Raw genomic sequence first — 15,460 nt, forward strand, 5'->3', positions numbered from 1 at the left:
AGCTGACAGCGAGAAGAGAACACAAGAGAATAGTTAGTCGAGTTATTGGTGCGTAAATGAGTAAACGAAAACGATTCGCTTTAATGCGGAGAGAAAGCAAAGTTATGAAAATATGACAATATTTCAAAAATTACAAAATCAAACTTTATAAAACAAAGATGGACAGATAACCGAACCTTTTTTTTAGGAAAAGTCACCAAATTTCAAGTTTCTACTGCAAACAGTGCAACTGTACGCCAAGTTTTGCTGTGAGTGTGTGCAGGGTTGGCCACACATAGTGTAGCTAGGGTAGATCGGCGTATTTCACCTCTGAACTATCTAGCTACAGCATAATCTATTAGCATTACTGTATAGGATAAGTCAAAACACGTTGCACTTCAAGTAATCATTTTTTCTGTCGATTTATTTTCAAAACGTCATCTGCCCACTGTTACAGCCAAAGCTAAGAAATCACTATCCTTGCCGCCCAATGATAAACTATGCTACATACATAAAAATCTAACAGGTATGAATATAACATGCACAAATATAACATCATTGAAGCACCATTGTCTCACAATTTGACTCACAGATTTTCGACATATTGTGATGGTTTGCTCCCTATTTGTACCCTAAGTCAATTGCTACCAAAAGAAGGCTGGGGTTGGTCGCCTAAACTCTAAAGCAAACACTTAAGAAGAATGTTCGTTGCCATGCTTGGGTTAGATTGCTAATGACAGAATGAAAAAGGTAAGAGTGCAGCCAGTAATTGTTTGAAAAACTGCTGAATCATTGGCGTATGATAAATGATTCATGGCGTGTGCACTCTATGCGTGGGTGATCTTTTGCCGTTTATGCGATCTCAAACACCATTGTTTGAAACACGATTGTGAACTGTTTGTCTTCTCTGGAATCTCACGCACTATTGTAATACGAGAACAGTAGCGTTGAAACAAAAACAAACTTTCCCATACATTGACAACTGGTTTTTTCCCGTTGCCTCATCCAGACTTAAAAAGGATAAGGCTGGATTCAAATATACATTTCGCGAGAACAGAATTTACGTTTATTTAACATAACGGAGCCGACTAATGGAAAAAAAGTAAAATACGTGCGGAATCTTTGCACGGTCTGATGTAAAAGAAATGGTTTAAGTTTCCTCATTACAGCGAAATATTTGCCTTAAATTTGTTTCTTTTCTCCCCATTCATCAGCATGTCATCGCTTTCTATTTTTGTAACTCTTTAGCTTGAATAATTGTGTTCGGATTTGTACTTCGCATTATGTGCAGTGCCTTGTATTTGGTAACCGTTAAAAGTCGTTTTATTGACTTAATGCTTTTTGACACAAAACTTGTTTTCTGTTAGGCAAAACTTTATTCAATAGATTTATGTGATGCCCCAATACTAAATGACAATCTCAATGATAAAGCAAACATTATACCAGGGGTTGCTAATATCACGTAATATGTAGAAACCGAATTTAACAAATCAAAAATCTTGAAAACAGCAAAGTCCACAACAAAATCATTAATAAATTTAAAAACATCAACTTTTTGAAGTGTATCATTTTTTAGACAAACAATGATAGTTTAGCGGTGTTCTTTTTGCGAATATGTTTAAAAGTTTATATTTATACAGCTTTTCTCATATAAAAAAATAAAATATCATGATTTTAAATGATTCTAAAATTAATCCCTATCCCTAGTATTTTATAGATACTCCCAACTGACCACAAATATTTGAAACACTTTAAGCACTAAGCGCTGGATCTGGGAATTTCCTGAATTTGTTCCAAGCTTACAGTCAGTTCGGCGTATTACGTATAATTACATATAATTACGTATAATAATATAATTGTGAAATTGGAAATTCGCGTGTTTTTTGACACATGCACTTCTTTCTCTTTTCGTTATTTTTTATGCCTCAGAAATCAGCATCACTTGCATTGCAAATAACGTAAAATAAGTCCTGGGTGGTAAACTATTAAAAAATCAAGCTGCAGGCTTACCGCGCTGTACAGTACGTCTATAGTCTACATTACTACAGTACAACAAAAAATAAACCATGTGACTATTTTGCCATATTGTCTAGCAAGGTAAAAGTTTTTGAAAGAGAATAGCCTATAGCCTAGTCAGATTTGGATAAAAATAAGCCGAATTCAGATATTTTGGGCCTAAAATTGACTTGAAAAGGTACAGCACATAACGGACTACAGTACCAGTAAACGGTGATATAAGCCAGGTCTATATATTGGAACTTGCACAAAGGCTATAGCTCGGTAGTCGGTAACTGTGGCTCGAGCGACAAGAAATCGTTGCCCGGAGTCGTGCAACAATTTTTTTAACTAAATCTTGCTGATCTTGCTGATTTTTTTGACTTTAGATTATATACTACTCCCTTATTCTATTCTAGACCTATACGTGCACCAGTTACGTTAGTCTATAGTTGTCAAACGTTTACTTACTGGTAAAGAAACAACAATTTTTGAAACTTTAAGCAATTTGTAACCAAAATGAAAATCGCGTTACTCGAAAAATATTTTTTAAACTTTACAATGGTAAACTGTGTGCTGATGTTGGAATGTCTTTATTTATTCCTACCTGCCTGCCTGCCTTCCTTATCTTTGGACAGAAAACAGTTTTTGCACGATTTAAACTGGGCGATAGTTTACTGACACTACAGAGCGAATCGTCTTACGTTTTCGAGTCCTTGTTACAGTGCGTGTATTTGCTAATCGATTTGATATTTCCTTTACCATTTTGTGGTTTTCTTTTTATTTGTCATTCAAAATGGTCAAAAGAGTATAGCTATGAACCGTTATTGCTCTATCCATTGCTGTCTACTGTCGTGCCTACAGAAGATAGACACAAACACCAACCTGTGTACACTGCATGATAGGTCCATTGCTCTTGCATCACGTTTAACCTCATGAATTGCGATGAACTTATAACTTAATAAACTCAGCATGAAAAATATCATGGTAAGGTTTCGTTTGACTTGCACTTATTAACAGCATGTTTGTTTTGCAAAATTAACTTTGTTTAAATCTTAATTCTTTAATATCACTTTTTTCTGTTTTTTTTGCGTTCACACCGAAGTACAGTGTTGAGTAACATACTAGAAATTTAGCAAATCAACGCCTTGGTTTGTTAAAAATAAGTTACGTTGTCGAATAATGTAATTAATTGATTTTAATTAACGAAGAAATAATGAAATAAATTGTGTTGGCAGGTAATTCCGTTAATATGCAGTTACAGTTCAAATTTCCAAACCAATAGTAGAGGTAGCCTCTAGCGGTTAGATTTTATTTGGCCGATTAAACAGTCAAAGTTTTTAATATGATTTATAGGATATGGGTTGATTAAATATGTAAAAGATTATGAACTTTTACTACATGTTCTGGGGAATACTGTTTGTGAATATTCTGCATGCATTTTGTTCTATATTAAATGTTATTTATCAATTGACAAAATTTTGCGTATGGGCCCCCTCATCTGCACTTTTTCGTCCCAGCTCCAACACGGACTTAATCCAGCTTTGATCTCAAGTAGATGTCCTTATACCCTCTACTATATACTAGGCTATAGTGTCGTTAATAAATAACACAGTAACAACTTCGCCCGTGTTTTATCTTTAAGTGTTATAACTTTTAACTAACTTTTAACTTGAAGTGAAGAAAATTTGTCAAATTGTCTACAATTAGAACCATAGGGAAAAATTCAACCATGATGCAAACCTAGGCTGTCGTCGTATTAAGTTGCTAGATGTGGACAGAAGTTGACTGAGTTAACAGAATGATGATTCGCTTGCAGTGGTTCTGTTTAAATGTACTAAATAAGTTGTGACCAATGCATCTGCAAATAAAGCGGTCTTATTTTTGAAAATATTGAAATACATGCTGCGCATACTTAGTAGCCCAGTAACAAGATGGCAAACGACGCTTAATAGGATATGTGTAGAGTGTATTGAATTAGCCGAAAAGAAAAACATCAACTGTTATAATTGATTTTAAAGCGTTTTTTCTATAACAAACCATAATTTCTATAATGTGTTCTTCACGCAAGAACAGTCGCAAGATTATATACATATCACGGGGTTAGATATGTTGCAGGCAAGCACCTGATGTCCAAATCATAAAGGAAGGCGCCGCATAGGCTACATAAACGTCCTGAAAAGATATTTCGCTTGTTAATATGACGTAACAGGTAAAATCATAACAGCAAAAAGCTTAGACAATCCAACGATATAACGGACGTGTTTTATATATATGTTTTGGTCAAACAAAGCATATTAAAATTTTCGTGTAGTAAGACTATAGATGGAAGAAACGAAGTAAACCCCATAAAAGCACAATTTTTTGTTTGTAAGTAGTCTAGCTTATTTAGATAAATACGCAAATGCACTATGTATATTGTCAAATGCACATGTTTCATCGTTGATAATTAATAATTAATAATACGCCATGCAAAACAGCATATCTACCTCAGAGATACGGTAGATGAATAAAGAACGTTTAAACACGAAATTGACAAGATAAATATCAACTCAGAGATCGCTTTGTGAATAGTAAAGAATTCACTGACTGGAAGTTAATTGTGGTGACATTCCTTTGTCTTGCTTTTCTGCCTCGCGCATAATCACGCCGCCTTAATTGGTTCTTTATATGTTGGTTTCATCTCTATGACGTTATTCAGTTGTAAGCGCAGTGTGGGCGGGTCGGCTGCTCAATACTAAGAGTTTATCTATATATAGTTTACAGTCACGTGCGTGACTAATTATATTTTATTTTAGGACTTGCAATTCTGTTTTTAATGAAGCCTTAGTTACTTTGATTTCACATTTGAGTTTCGAGATCATGACATTAATTATAGGCCCTATATGGGTTCCCTGGTTACTTATTCAAAACGTGAATTTTATTCACTACATGCATTTTAATCAGTTACTTATCGCTGTATTGGGCCTTTACCTATTTATTTATCAATCAATCATTTTAGTTATCGTCAAAAGTCCGGCGGTCTGGACGAAAAAATCAACCCAGTTATTATTAGAGCGCCTTTTAAGGAAAGGGAAAAAATGACAAAACCGAAAAGACTTAAATGTGCTCGAAAAAATTAAGGTAATAATTGCTGGAAACAACTAGCACGGCCACTAAATCCACAGTTCCTATTGGAAAGTTTGCTTTCAGTGCGCGGGATAAATACGCAAGTAAATGTAGCCCAATGCTAAATTTTGAACGTGGTCTTTTTAACAATGTCCTGGTAAAAATTTGTGGTTCAGTTCGCCCCTGGACTGCGAATACTATTACTTCTTTTTGTCAAACTTTAAAATTTACGAATATTATTTTCCTTACAAAAATAGCCTACAATATTTTAAAACGCATCCAAGGACAGGTCAATTTGCATTCAATCTTACGAAAGGAGCTTTGCTCGGATTAAGTATGAAGCACGCTTTCTATTAAAGTTTATTAAACGAACATTTACACCTGTAAGCCTATGATAAACGCACGTTTAAATCGTGAAAAATACGTTACGTTTTCTAATTGCATTCGGCATGTAATTTTCACGCTTTTTCTGCCAATATATTCCCAAAAAACTCACGTCGTAGCAACGTCACTTTTTGAGGTTTTCCATCAATATATGACGCAAAAATCACGTGCTTATAAGCACGTGAACTGTAATTTTATCACGTGGTCTTCAATTATGCTTGGCACGTGATTTTCATTTTCTTTAGCGTCGCACAAATGTTTCCGAAAAATCATGTCGTAGCAACGTCATGATCACGTGACGTTTCTCAAAGATAAACCACCTTTTCAATCACCTCAAGTCAGCAGATTTGAAAGAGAAAATTCCATGAAAAGCTGCTTTCTACTCAACGAGGCCTCCGTGTTGCAATAGTTGAACATAAATAGAAACAAAAACCAAAGTTGAGTCAAAGTTGTTGCTGGTTTGAAATAAAATGTCCCTTCGTAAGATGATACAATTCTTGTTATAAACTCTTACGAGTTCGTCATGATTGTTATTGATAAAAGCAGCCTTGAGTTTTGCACGGTGAGGAAAATGTTGTAAGGCATTTCTGTGCCAGAAAAAGCATTTGTGTGGCATTTTGCAGTATATAATTCAAATCTTAAACGTATTGTTGTATCATAATGCTTTCGCAAAAGACTTATTGTCGCAAAATTCTTCTGCATTGAAAGTAAAGTTTGAAGTAGCAGAAGCGCTAGCTAGCACAATTAAGACTAACAGTGCTTAATTTTTGTCTGAAGCAGGAGAAGTATTAATTAATATTATTTCTGAACGTGTTGATGGAGAAAAATCGGTTGTCAATGTAAGGAAGTTTGTTTGTTTCAAACAATCACTGACTGCTCTCTTACCTTTTTCACTTTGTCATTAGCAATCCAACCCAAGCATGGCAATGAAGACCTTTCATAAGTGTTTGCTTTAAATAATATCAATACCAACCTTCTATCAGCAACAATAGGCTTTAATTTCTGTATAAATAGTGGGCAGGCAACGTTCTAGAAATAAATCGACAGAAAAAATGGTTGTTTGAACTGTTGTACTTTAAAGTACAACATGCTTCGGCTTAGCCTGAAGTAATAGATTAAGCTGAAGCCGGAATTTTTAGGAGTAAAATACGCCGACCCAGAAGGCAGGCGGCAAGAAAAAACTAGTTTAATGCATCGCATTCAGGTGGTAAATGTAACCTAGAATTTTTTGTGGCTTTTATTTGTTAATTTTTCAAAAATCATGATTAATTTTTTACAGAAAAAATAAAATCTTTCAAAATGCATCCAAGGCTAGGTCAGTTTGCTTCCAATCTCACAAGAGGTGCTTTGCTCGGATTGAGCATATCTTTTCAAATAAATACCCAATGGATTTATACTCCAACTGAAAGAGTAGGCCTGTATCAGGTTTGCACACCGGATTGCACAGCTCTCCGTCAGTACATAGATTCAATTGTAAAATAAACATGAATGTTTTTACACAATAAAATGTTTTGTAACTATTCTGCTCAAATACGGTTACACGAAGTGCCGGCTATTTTCATAGGATATGTCATAGCCTAACTGGTGGGCGCGGGGCGGTGGCTCAGTCTTCGTAAATAACGTTACTGTAGGCAAAATAGCCAATCAATTCACAACGTAACAAGCACAGTACTGTATTATGACTTACTGAAACCTATATCAAACTGCTATTCGTTGTTTTTACGTTTGCCATAAATGTCATTTTTTAGCCTGGACAGCAGCAGACCCATACACAGCTTCGTACGTGACTCGCATACTCATTATTATTGCTGATATTTTCATGGGCTTTACCTTTATATCATGGTTTAAGGGATGGTGCAGCAACCTGGAAACATTAAAAACTGTCCTAAAGATAGAAGGAACTTTCAGTATTTTTACCGGTAAGAAGACATAATGCAGTTCAATTGCAAGAACGGTAGCTAACGCCTGGCAAAGTTTTTACGATCATGGATAGGTTTTCCACGACAACCTTACTAACATTATGCTTTAAAAGGTTTGTTCATGCTCATTGGGGTGATATGCTTTACGGCTATTGCACCCACTGCATCAAATATTTCTGCTGGTTGGGTATATGGATATTGCTATGCTGTTTACTGGGTACTGGCAATCTTCTGGATTGGCGTAGGCATCATTAATACCTATTCTAGCACTTCAGACGCAACGGAAGTAAGTTTGGAAGTTATTAAGGCAATAAAAGTTATATACTGTACGTTACGGCTATTAGTTATCTTCACAGACTAGTGTTTGAAACAGACCTAACACGAATACTGTACCATGTGACCAATGGTTTTATCATTTTCTTTACGGAAAAATTTGTTTTGGTATTATCTGGTCATAACACTATTGATTAATTAATTATCGGAATGGGTTTTACATTTATCACATGATATAGTATTGAAAACATCAAAATTGATGATGGCGTGTGCTGTGGTGTATTTTACCTCATGGAGCTAGACGTCACACAAACATGAGGCAGTTGTAAAAGTCAACATAAGACTGATTGTAATTGATCGTCTCGTTATGATTGCGTGTTAACACCGTTCTATTACTTTTACCAAGAAATAAACATGCAAACAAACGGTACATATCCATTGTATTATTCTATATTGCAAGAAGAAATTATTATGAGATATTTTGATAATGCAAACCAAAGGTTTGTTAATTGTTTATGTTTTACTTTGAAGGAATATGATTGGTGCGGACGTTACAAGCCTAAAACTTGTGCTGGAGGAGAAAAGAGCGCACCCGTTGATTATAATTCGACCAACAATTGAAGAAACCCGTTATAGTATTTTCTTCTTTGGCATCTGTACCTTGTCGTTGGGTTTGAAATGGCAAAAAAATTCTCCCTTGTTTGAAAATAGCGGATTTATGTAACCTGTAAGAAATTAAACTTTTAAGATGCAGCAAAAGCAGTTTTTTAAACTTCAAAGATAACACCACTTGTATTACTGCTCTCGTATGTACTGCATTTATACATAAAAATACTGCATTTATATAATGTTGCACATGTCATACGTTTATATTTTTTTCAATTCGGTAATATTTTTATTTCAATGGTGCTGTATTACTTTTGTTGACGTATACAGGGTAATTTTACTAATTTTTGTGTACTCTGTACAAAGGTGAAAGCTGTATTATTTATTGTTATAAAACTGCTAGGTTGACTGAAAGGAGTCATAGGCCTGAAATAAACATCTAACGTTGTCAGAATTACGCTTTGGGATATGTATTGGCAATTTTGTACTACACTACTACAGGTTACTTATATATGTATCACAGTGCGCGAGTAGTAATCAGCCGCAAGCGAGTTACACACCAAAATAAACCAAGTGCTGAGATCCGTGTAAAGAAATACACTACCATCAGTTATTATGCTGTCCGCCACTGTTCCTTTCACCAATATCAGCACGAAGTGACTATACGTGCAGCTTTATGCTCATGGGCGGTGGATTTTGTTTTGTTAGCTGCAGGTTTGGCGTAAAGAAAATACCGTACATCGAGTTAATTTTTAGCGACATGCAGCAGGTGTAATCGCAGTTGCAATAACGAAAAAATATCCTGTTTTCACCAATGAATTTCTTTTCCTTCGTTGTAATGTTATGAGAAAATGTGATATCATTATATGAATTGGTTCAATGGACGATGTATGCTGTAAATAGCTTATTGTATGGACAGGTGCTAATCAGCAACAAATCTATCACCCCGCTCTTTCTCAACAATGCTTCTGCAGTCACGGTAAAATTTTCCCCGCACCTGTAAATCTTTTGTCTGAACCGTAAACCTATAACGTTTATTTACTCAAGCCAACGTTCGGAAGAAAATATTTTCTCTACTTCTAGGACGCATTATTGTTAGCTCTGCTTAAGTAGTTGTGGAGTATTTAATCGGACTGTAGTCTATTGTAGAGTATTGGGCATGTGATATCATCTTGTGCTTGCGTTTTGTTTTCTTTGGGGTATCTTTTTGTCTTTGGCCTGTTATTTTTTTGAAAAAACAGAATTCAGGTTTCATCTCCACACTTTTGTCCAAAGTACCACATCCCTTTTCGTATAAACACTCCATATAAGTTAATATATACACTATACAGAGCCAATAAGTACTGTAGAGCGGCGTGGCCAATGTCCTAAAAAAACATTTATTTCTTAATAAAACGTAACAAAAATATCATCGCTAAAACGTATCTCAATATAGATAGAAGTAACAAAATGCAGCGAAACAGAACAATTTTTTAATTTGATAAATGTTTTAAAACATTTGCAAAAATTTGTTTCAAAATCATTTTAAACGATTGCTTAAAAACTGATTTATACCATTGTATTATACAGTAACCTTTTTGAATGGCACAAAACGTATGCAGTTTAACCATAGTATACTAAGAGACATTTTTTATAGGCCTACTAGGGTTTAACATCATGTTGGTTTCTGCAGTGAGAATCACTCATCGTTGTGCGCTGTTGTTAAGCAATCTTACACAAGGCAAGGGTTGTGATTAACACACAACTGACCAGCGAAATTTTTAATAAAAACGTTTCCTTTAAATGTATAACCCACCTTGCAGCCGTCAAAAATGTAAGCCGCCCCAAGAATTGTTCTTGAGGATGTAAACCTCGGAAAGTCGGTTTCCGGTATCTGACTCCAAATTAAAAGACGAAGAGGGTTTCGATTTCTTTCCAGCTGTATCACTTAGCAAGAGCTACCCCAAACGTAATAGTTAAAAAAAAAACTTTAGGCCTAACTGTTGATCAGCAGTAGGCCTAACCCTACATGATTAAGTTTAAATTTTAAGGGAAGATACCCAAACAGCGTTGAGGACACATCAAAGTCAACGCGTTGTAGCCCCAACAAAGACAAGGCCATGGCTAAAACCATATTTCACCAAAATAAACTCCCTGAACTCTGCGTCACGCAGGGAAGTGAACAGTTAGTTAAGTGACCTGAATCGTTGCCTGAACAATTTCTGTAAAAGCACTCACCCGATTGGGCGTCATGATGAATTGGTTGGAAATTCGTTGAATCTGCTTTCTCAGTAACTTTGCGATTGGTCGGCCGTTTTAAACAACACCTGCACATTAATTAAACAGTAGCATTGCCGCGCCAGTCACGTGTGATTATATTATTTCAATATACAGTATGGCTCAGGTGTGGACCTTTAGAAAACATGGGGCGGCAGATGACTTGAAGATGGTGTCACCCATAAAAGCTAAATGCAAAAAATAAAAACATTTTTGTCTTCAAGCCAAACAAAAAGCAAGCTAAATATGGCTGAACCAATCAGGCCATTATCGAAACAGTTTCAAGCCAATACCTCTGAGACGACAACCAGTCACACACGATAGCAAAACGTTTCCATGTTGCAATAAATTTATTTAATTATTTGTGAGGGGTGCGAGGAGATCAACAAAATAAACAAACACAGATTTTCTTATCAGAAATCACTTATGTTAATTTCTGCAAGTTAAAATATGACATTCGTAATTTTACGACACTGTATAGTCATGGTTATTGCAAAGGCGCAAATATTACCTATAATAAAAAATTCTCTACATTGTGCAACGTACAAGATTGCCACAGCATTGAAATAATCGTGTACTGAATAAGTTTATTCAGAAAAAATTGAAAATGTCTGGGAGTGAAGTTTTGAAAATTTGGCTATACGACTTACACGCAGAACAATTTTGAGGAGCCAAAACGACAAAAACATATGAATTAATAGTACACATTTCGTTGGCTACATTCAACATTATTAACGTACTGATGGCAATTTGCTCGTTTTGCGTGTCTTATAAAAGCTAACTTCAAGAACCTTGATTAATTAGTAATAAGCTTTTCTAGAAGCACTACCTGTAATGCACCAGATTCTGTACCACTACAGTAGACGGTAACTATTTAGCACAGTAATGATTAACATCCGCATATTAAGCTCAATTATAATGAACTGAGTGCAACTGCAGTACAAATATTGTTTCAACAACTTTCAATTAAACGTTCCAACACATGTATTTCACTTCCATGAATTCGTCCAACGCATAACATGAACTCTCACGTCCAAGACCCGACTCTTTTACGCCACCAAACGGTGCTTCGCAAGTGCTCACCATACCCTCATTGATTCCAACCATTCCTACTTCTAACTGCTCGGCAACACGCCAGCATTGGGCAACATCGTTTGAGAAGAAATACCCTGAAAGGCAAAATCAACATTCTTTTACTGAAAAGAAAAATTTATACCGGAAACGGTCAGCAGGTGATTCGGTTTCTTGCATGGGTTAAATATTTCATGAAAATAAGCGTTAAGGATTTTATTTGTGAGAGGGTAAATCTAAAACATGGACGGTTCAGCTGTGTTTTACACTGGAATACGAAACTGCCAAGATGAGAAATGACATTACTTGTGTCCATCCGCTAACCGAGTCTATGCAGTGTATTCTATGCATTTATGCATATCATTACATAAAATTCCATATCATTACTGTACATATCCATCGTTATGTATTGGACTTGCACTAACTTCTTTAGGGGCGCTCTTTCAATAGAAAGAAAATTTACACTTCATACCTGCGAGTCCTGATCTTGTATTATTTGCCATTGCAAGAACCTCCTCCTCAGTTTCAAACCTGCAGGAAATGCATAGTATCAGCAGATTCGCTTTTCTTGAGACATACACTTAACTCCAGTACTGATTTTTTAGTACTCAAGTATACATAAGTGATTTTGTATACTTTAATATACCCAAGTACTTGAAGATATGCACTTTGTGTTTTTCTACTGTGATTTGAGTTGGTGTTCTAGTACTTACTGAATATTGTATAGTACTCATATTTATTCATAAGTATTTTGATAACTTAAGGTACTTATACTTGAAGTGTAAAGTTAGTACTTGTATGTAGCTCTGAAAGCTGTTTATTAATTATTATTACTTCTAATCAGTAAGTAAGTTATCACATTCACCCAATCAAATGTAAACTTTGTGGCAGCTTACTTTATAATTGGAGCAAGAGGTCCAAAAGTTTCTTCATGGCAACATTTCATGTCCAGATTCACGTCTGTGATAATTGTTGGGAGATAAACACCCCCTTCACCCCTTGAACCTCCCATGACCACCTTACCACCTTTCTTAATGGCATCTTGGACCTGGTCTTCAACCTAAACAGATAGAAAGAGATTTATGGATAAGCTAGATACAGAATTGCCTAAGTATTTTATGTTTATTCAATGGGCAAGTCTTATGAAAAATGCAACTTAACAAACACGATAAAAGGTTGCTGCAAAACTTGGATTTCAAATCACACAGTGACATAGTCACAACATCAGCATATCTTAATGAATTACTACTATCACCTTCAAAATGGCCTTTTCATTAATCAGCGGACCAAAAGAAATACCGGAGTCCATAGGGTTTCCAATCTTTAGGTCTTTTTTCACTGCACGAGCCAGAACTTGCACATATTCATCATAAATTTTCTCTTGCACGTAGATTCTGTTTGGGCATACGCAAGTCTACAAAGTTGAAAAACTAGTTAACATGTAAATAATTAATCAAGGAATAATTTAACACAAATACAAAAGTAGAGCCTTACCAATAAATATGCAAAAATGCAATGATAAATGGTAAGAATACAAATTAGTGTACTCCAATTTCAGTTTTCTGTTTTATCTTTACCTGTCCCATATATCTAAACTTGCTTATCATGGTATTCATAACAGCTTTGTTGATGTCAGCTGAGTTAAAAACGATAAAAGGAGCAAGACCACCCAATTCCATCGCAACCTTCTTAACAGTACCAGAAGCTTGCTTCAACAGAATCTGGAATGAAAATGCAAATTAAGGTACCGGAAAAAGATCACAGACTGTGACTATAATACATACTTTTCCGGTAGCTGTTGATCCAGTAAAAGACAATGCCATCACACCCGGATGCTGGGAGATCACTTCACCCACTTCAGGAGCTTTCTCTCTTGAGCATGGTAAAATGTTAAGCACGCCATCTGGAAGTTTTGCTTTCTCAGCCAACTACAACGTAAAATTTATTCCATAATGGCCTTGTTTGAGTAACATTATGTACAAAAGTTTGAACTTTAAGTGCAAGTTTGATGTAGCATGTATATATGCATTCACAATAAAAGACACAAGTGCAATTCAACAAATGTACGACACATTAGAATAGCAGTGATACTCGGTACTATGTGATATGGCTATAACATAAGCTCCATATTTACTTTTGCAATTGCAAGTGCAGAAAATGGTGTGTCTTCTGCAGGTTTTAAAACCACAGTACATCCGGCAGCAATTGCTGCACAAGCTTTGCGAGTGATCATGGCAATGGGGAAATTCCACTGAGAAGCAAATAATTATTATAATTATAATCAATACTAAAATTGCAATCAAACACGCATTATCATGACAGCAGCCAACAACTTTAAAACAGAAATCAATACCAATATACGTCATGTATAAAGAAAACAACAGAAATATTTTAACTTGTAACACAAATAGAGATCTATGAAATAACAAATATCGTTAAACTTCTAATGTAACAACAAATTACCGGGGTGATCATTCCCGCTACACCAATGGGTTGCTTGACTGTCATCATCCTTTTATTTTGCGAGGTGGTGGGAATAGTAATACCATAAGTTCTCTTTGATTCTTCTGCACACCACTCCAAGAAAGACGCTGCATAATTGACTTCACCAATAGATTCCTGAAGTGGTTTACCCTGCAATGGCAATGGTAACACTTCAACACATTAAAGCAATTATGTGAGACTCTTAAGCATTTATTTAGCACTCAAATGATACTAACATGTAGTATCACATGTACTTACATTTTCCACAGTTATAAGTTGAGCCAAAGTCTGTTTATTTTCAATCATGAGTTCATACCACCTTCTAAATATTGCAGCTCTTTGCTAAAGAAAAATGCAAGTGTGAATACAATCACCAACAAATGGACAAAACATGAGGTAATAAACACAGTTGCCAAGAAGTCAGAAATACAAGCACATAAGCAAAACTAAAATCAAAAGTATGTAGAAATGTATAGAACGTACCTTGGCACAAGTGTTTTTCCAGCTCTTAAATGCATCCTTTGCACATTTCACTGCATTTTCAGTATCTTGTCTAGAGCAGTCTGCTGCTTGTCCAACATTCTCTCCATTAAATGGGTTTAAGACAGGAAAAGTTGCCCTAGCAGATTGCCACTTGCCATTAACATAATACTTATCTGTGATAAACTTTTCCATATTTCTCACGCTGTAGCTCCTTGAGTGCTGAACAAGCCCTGACAAGTTTTTGAGCATAGAAACGGCCACGTGAAAAGACGCTGGGTTGTAAAAGGAACATCTGCTAGTGTTTACAGACAATGTTTGAGCAGTAATATAGCAAACTTTGTTGAAACCATGTCTGATAGTCATCGCAAATGTGCTATGATCCCTAAGAAGTTGGCACCACACTGGAAAATTTAGTTTGCCATAATATACTAATTCTAATTCTGTATAAACATAGAAATTATAGGAAGAATTAAGGTAAATATGGTAATTAACTTGATAGATTGTAGACGACCAAGTGATGTGGAGTGATAAAAGAGCAGTGGCCTGAGAAGCAATGATGGAAGTAAATAAAATGCTAACAAGTACAGGAAGTTCAACAATTAGAAAGCACAAACAATATAATATAAAAATTTTGAGCTACGAAAATCCTTAAAGCTTGAAGCATCAAAACCTTAGATTCATTAATAATTTCTTACCCAGCAAAAATGTTGACCATGTCAGGCAAAGCAAACAAAAGTGTTCATGGTAAATATTTACCATCGTGACGTGACAATGCTTAGTAACTTTCCACAATGAGCTACCAAAAATTTATTGACGACTCAGTCCTTTTTAAAAAGCTTTGGATCTTTTCTACTTAAACGTAATATTTTAGTTATAGAATCTCTTACATGTCAAACGTGAAT

The 15,460-nt window shown here is 35.4% G+C and overlaps 2 protein-coding genes across 2 annotated transcripts; one reads left to right on the forward strand and one right to left on the reverse strand.

Moving 5' to 3' along the window:
• The first annotated feature begins 6,481 nt into the window (after positions 1 to 6,481).
• On the forward strand, positions 6,482 to 8,718 carry LOC143453223 (uncharacterized). Its single transcript, XM_076954413.1, has 5 exons — positions 6,482 to 6,670; positions 6,746 to 6,919; positions 7,215 to 7,385; positions 7,499 to 7,671; positions 8,190 to 8,718. The coding sequence occupies exons 2-5, from the start codon at positions 6,766 to 6,768 to the stop codon at positions 8,277 to 8,279; spliced, it is 588 nt and encodes a 195-aa protein (XP_076810528.1). The 5' UTR covers positions 6,482 to 6,670; positions 6,746 to 6,765; the 3' UTR covers positions 8,280 to 8,718.
• Positions 8,719 to 10,851: 2,133 nt separating this feature from the next.
• On the reverse strand, positions 10,852 to 15,390 carry LOC143452203 (succinate-semialdehyde dehydrogenase, mitochondrial-like). The gene is made up of 10 exons (XM_076953073.1): positions 14,559 to 15,390; positions 14,334 to 14,417; positions 14,055 to 14,225; positions 13,726 to 13,842; positions 13,376 to 13,519; positions 13,169 to 13,312; positions 12,847 to 13,005; positions 12,488 to 12,651; positions 12,064 to 12,122; positions 10,852 to 11,689 (listed from the first exon to the last, which is right to left on the reverse strand). Exons 1-10 carry the CDS (start codon positions 14,919 to 14,921, stop codon positions 11,487 to 11,489), a joined length of 1,608 nt encoding a protein of 535 aa, XP_076809188.1. The 5' UTR covers positions 14,922 to 15,390; the 3' UTR covers positions 10,852 to 11,486.
• Between the last annotated feature and the right edge of the window lie 70 nt (positions 15,391 to 15,460).

Source organism: Clavelina lepadiformis, chromosome 4 (assembly GCF_947623445.1).
Source record: "Clavelina lepadiformis chromosome 4, kaClaLepa1.1, whole genome shotgun sequence".
NCBI lineage: Eukaryota > Metazoa > Chordata > Ascidiacea > Aplousobranchia > Clavelinidae > Clavelina > Clavelina lepadiformis.

What these genes read in the sequence shown, in the direction of transcription:
- LOC143453223 (XM_076954413.1), top strand. Translation starts at nt 6,766, where the DNA reads ATGCATCCAAGGCTAGGTCAGTTTGCTTCCAATCTCACAAGAGGTGCT. An exon ending in AACTTTCAGTATTTTTACCG is followed by an intron (nt 7,386 to 7,498) that starts GTAAGAAGACAT and finishes ATGCTTTAAAAG; the next exon opens with GTTTGTTCATGCTCATTGGG. An exon ending in GCACTTCAGACGCAACGGAA is followed by an intron (nt 7,672 to 8,189) that starts GTAAGTTTGGAA and finishes TTTACTTTGAAG; the next exon opens with GAATATGATTGGTGCGGACG.
- LOC143452203 (XM_076953073.1), bottom strand. Translation starts at nt 14,921, where the DNA reads ATGACTATCAGACATGGTTTCAACAAAGTTTGCTATATTACTGCTCAA. An exon ending in AGTTTAGATATATGGGACAG is followed by an intron (nt 13,006 to 13,168) that starts GTAAAGATAAAA and finishes TCAACTTTGTAG; the next exon opens with ACTTGCGTATGCCCAAACAG. An exon ending in CCTCTTGCTCCAATTATAAA is followed by an intron (nt 12,123 to 12,487) that starts GTAAGCTGCCAC and finishes CATTTCCTGCAG; the next exon opens with GTTTGAAACTGAGGAGGAGG.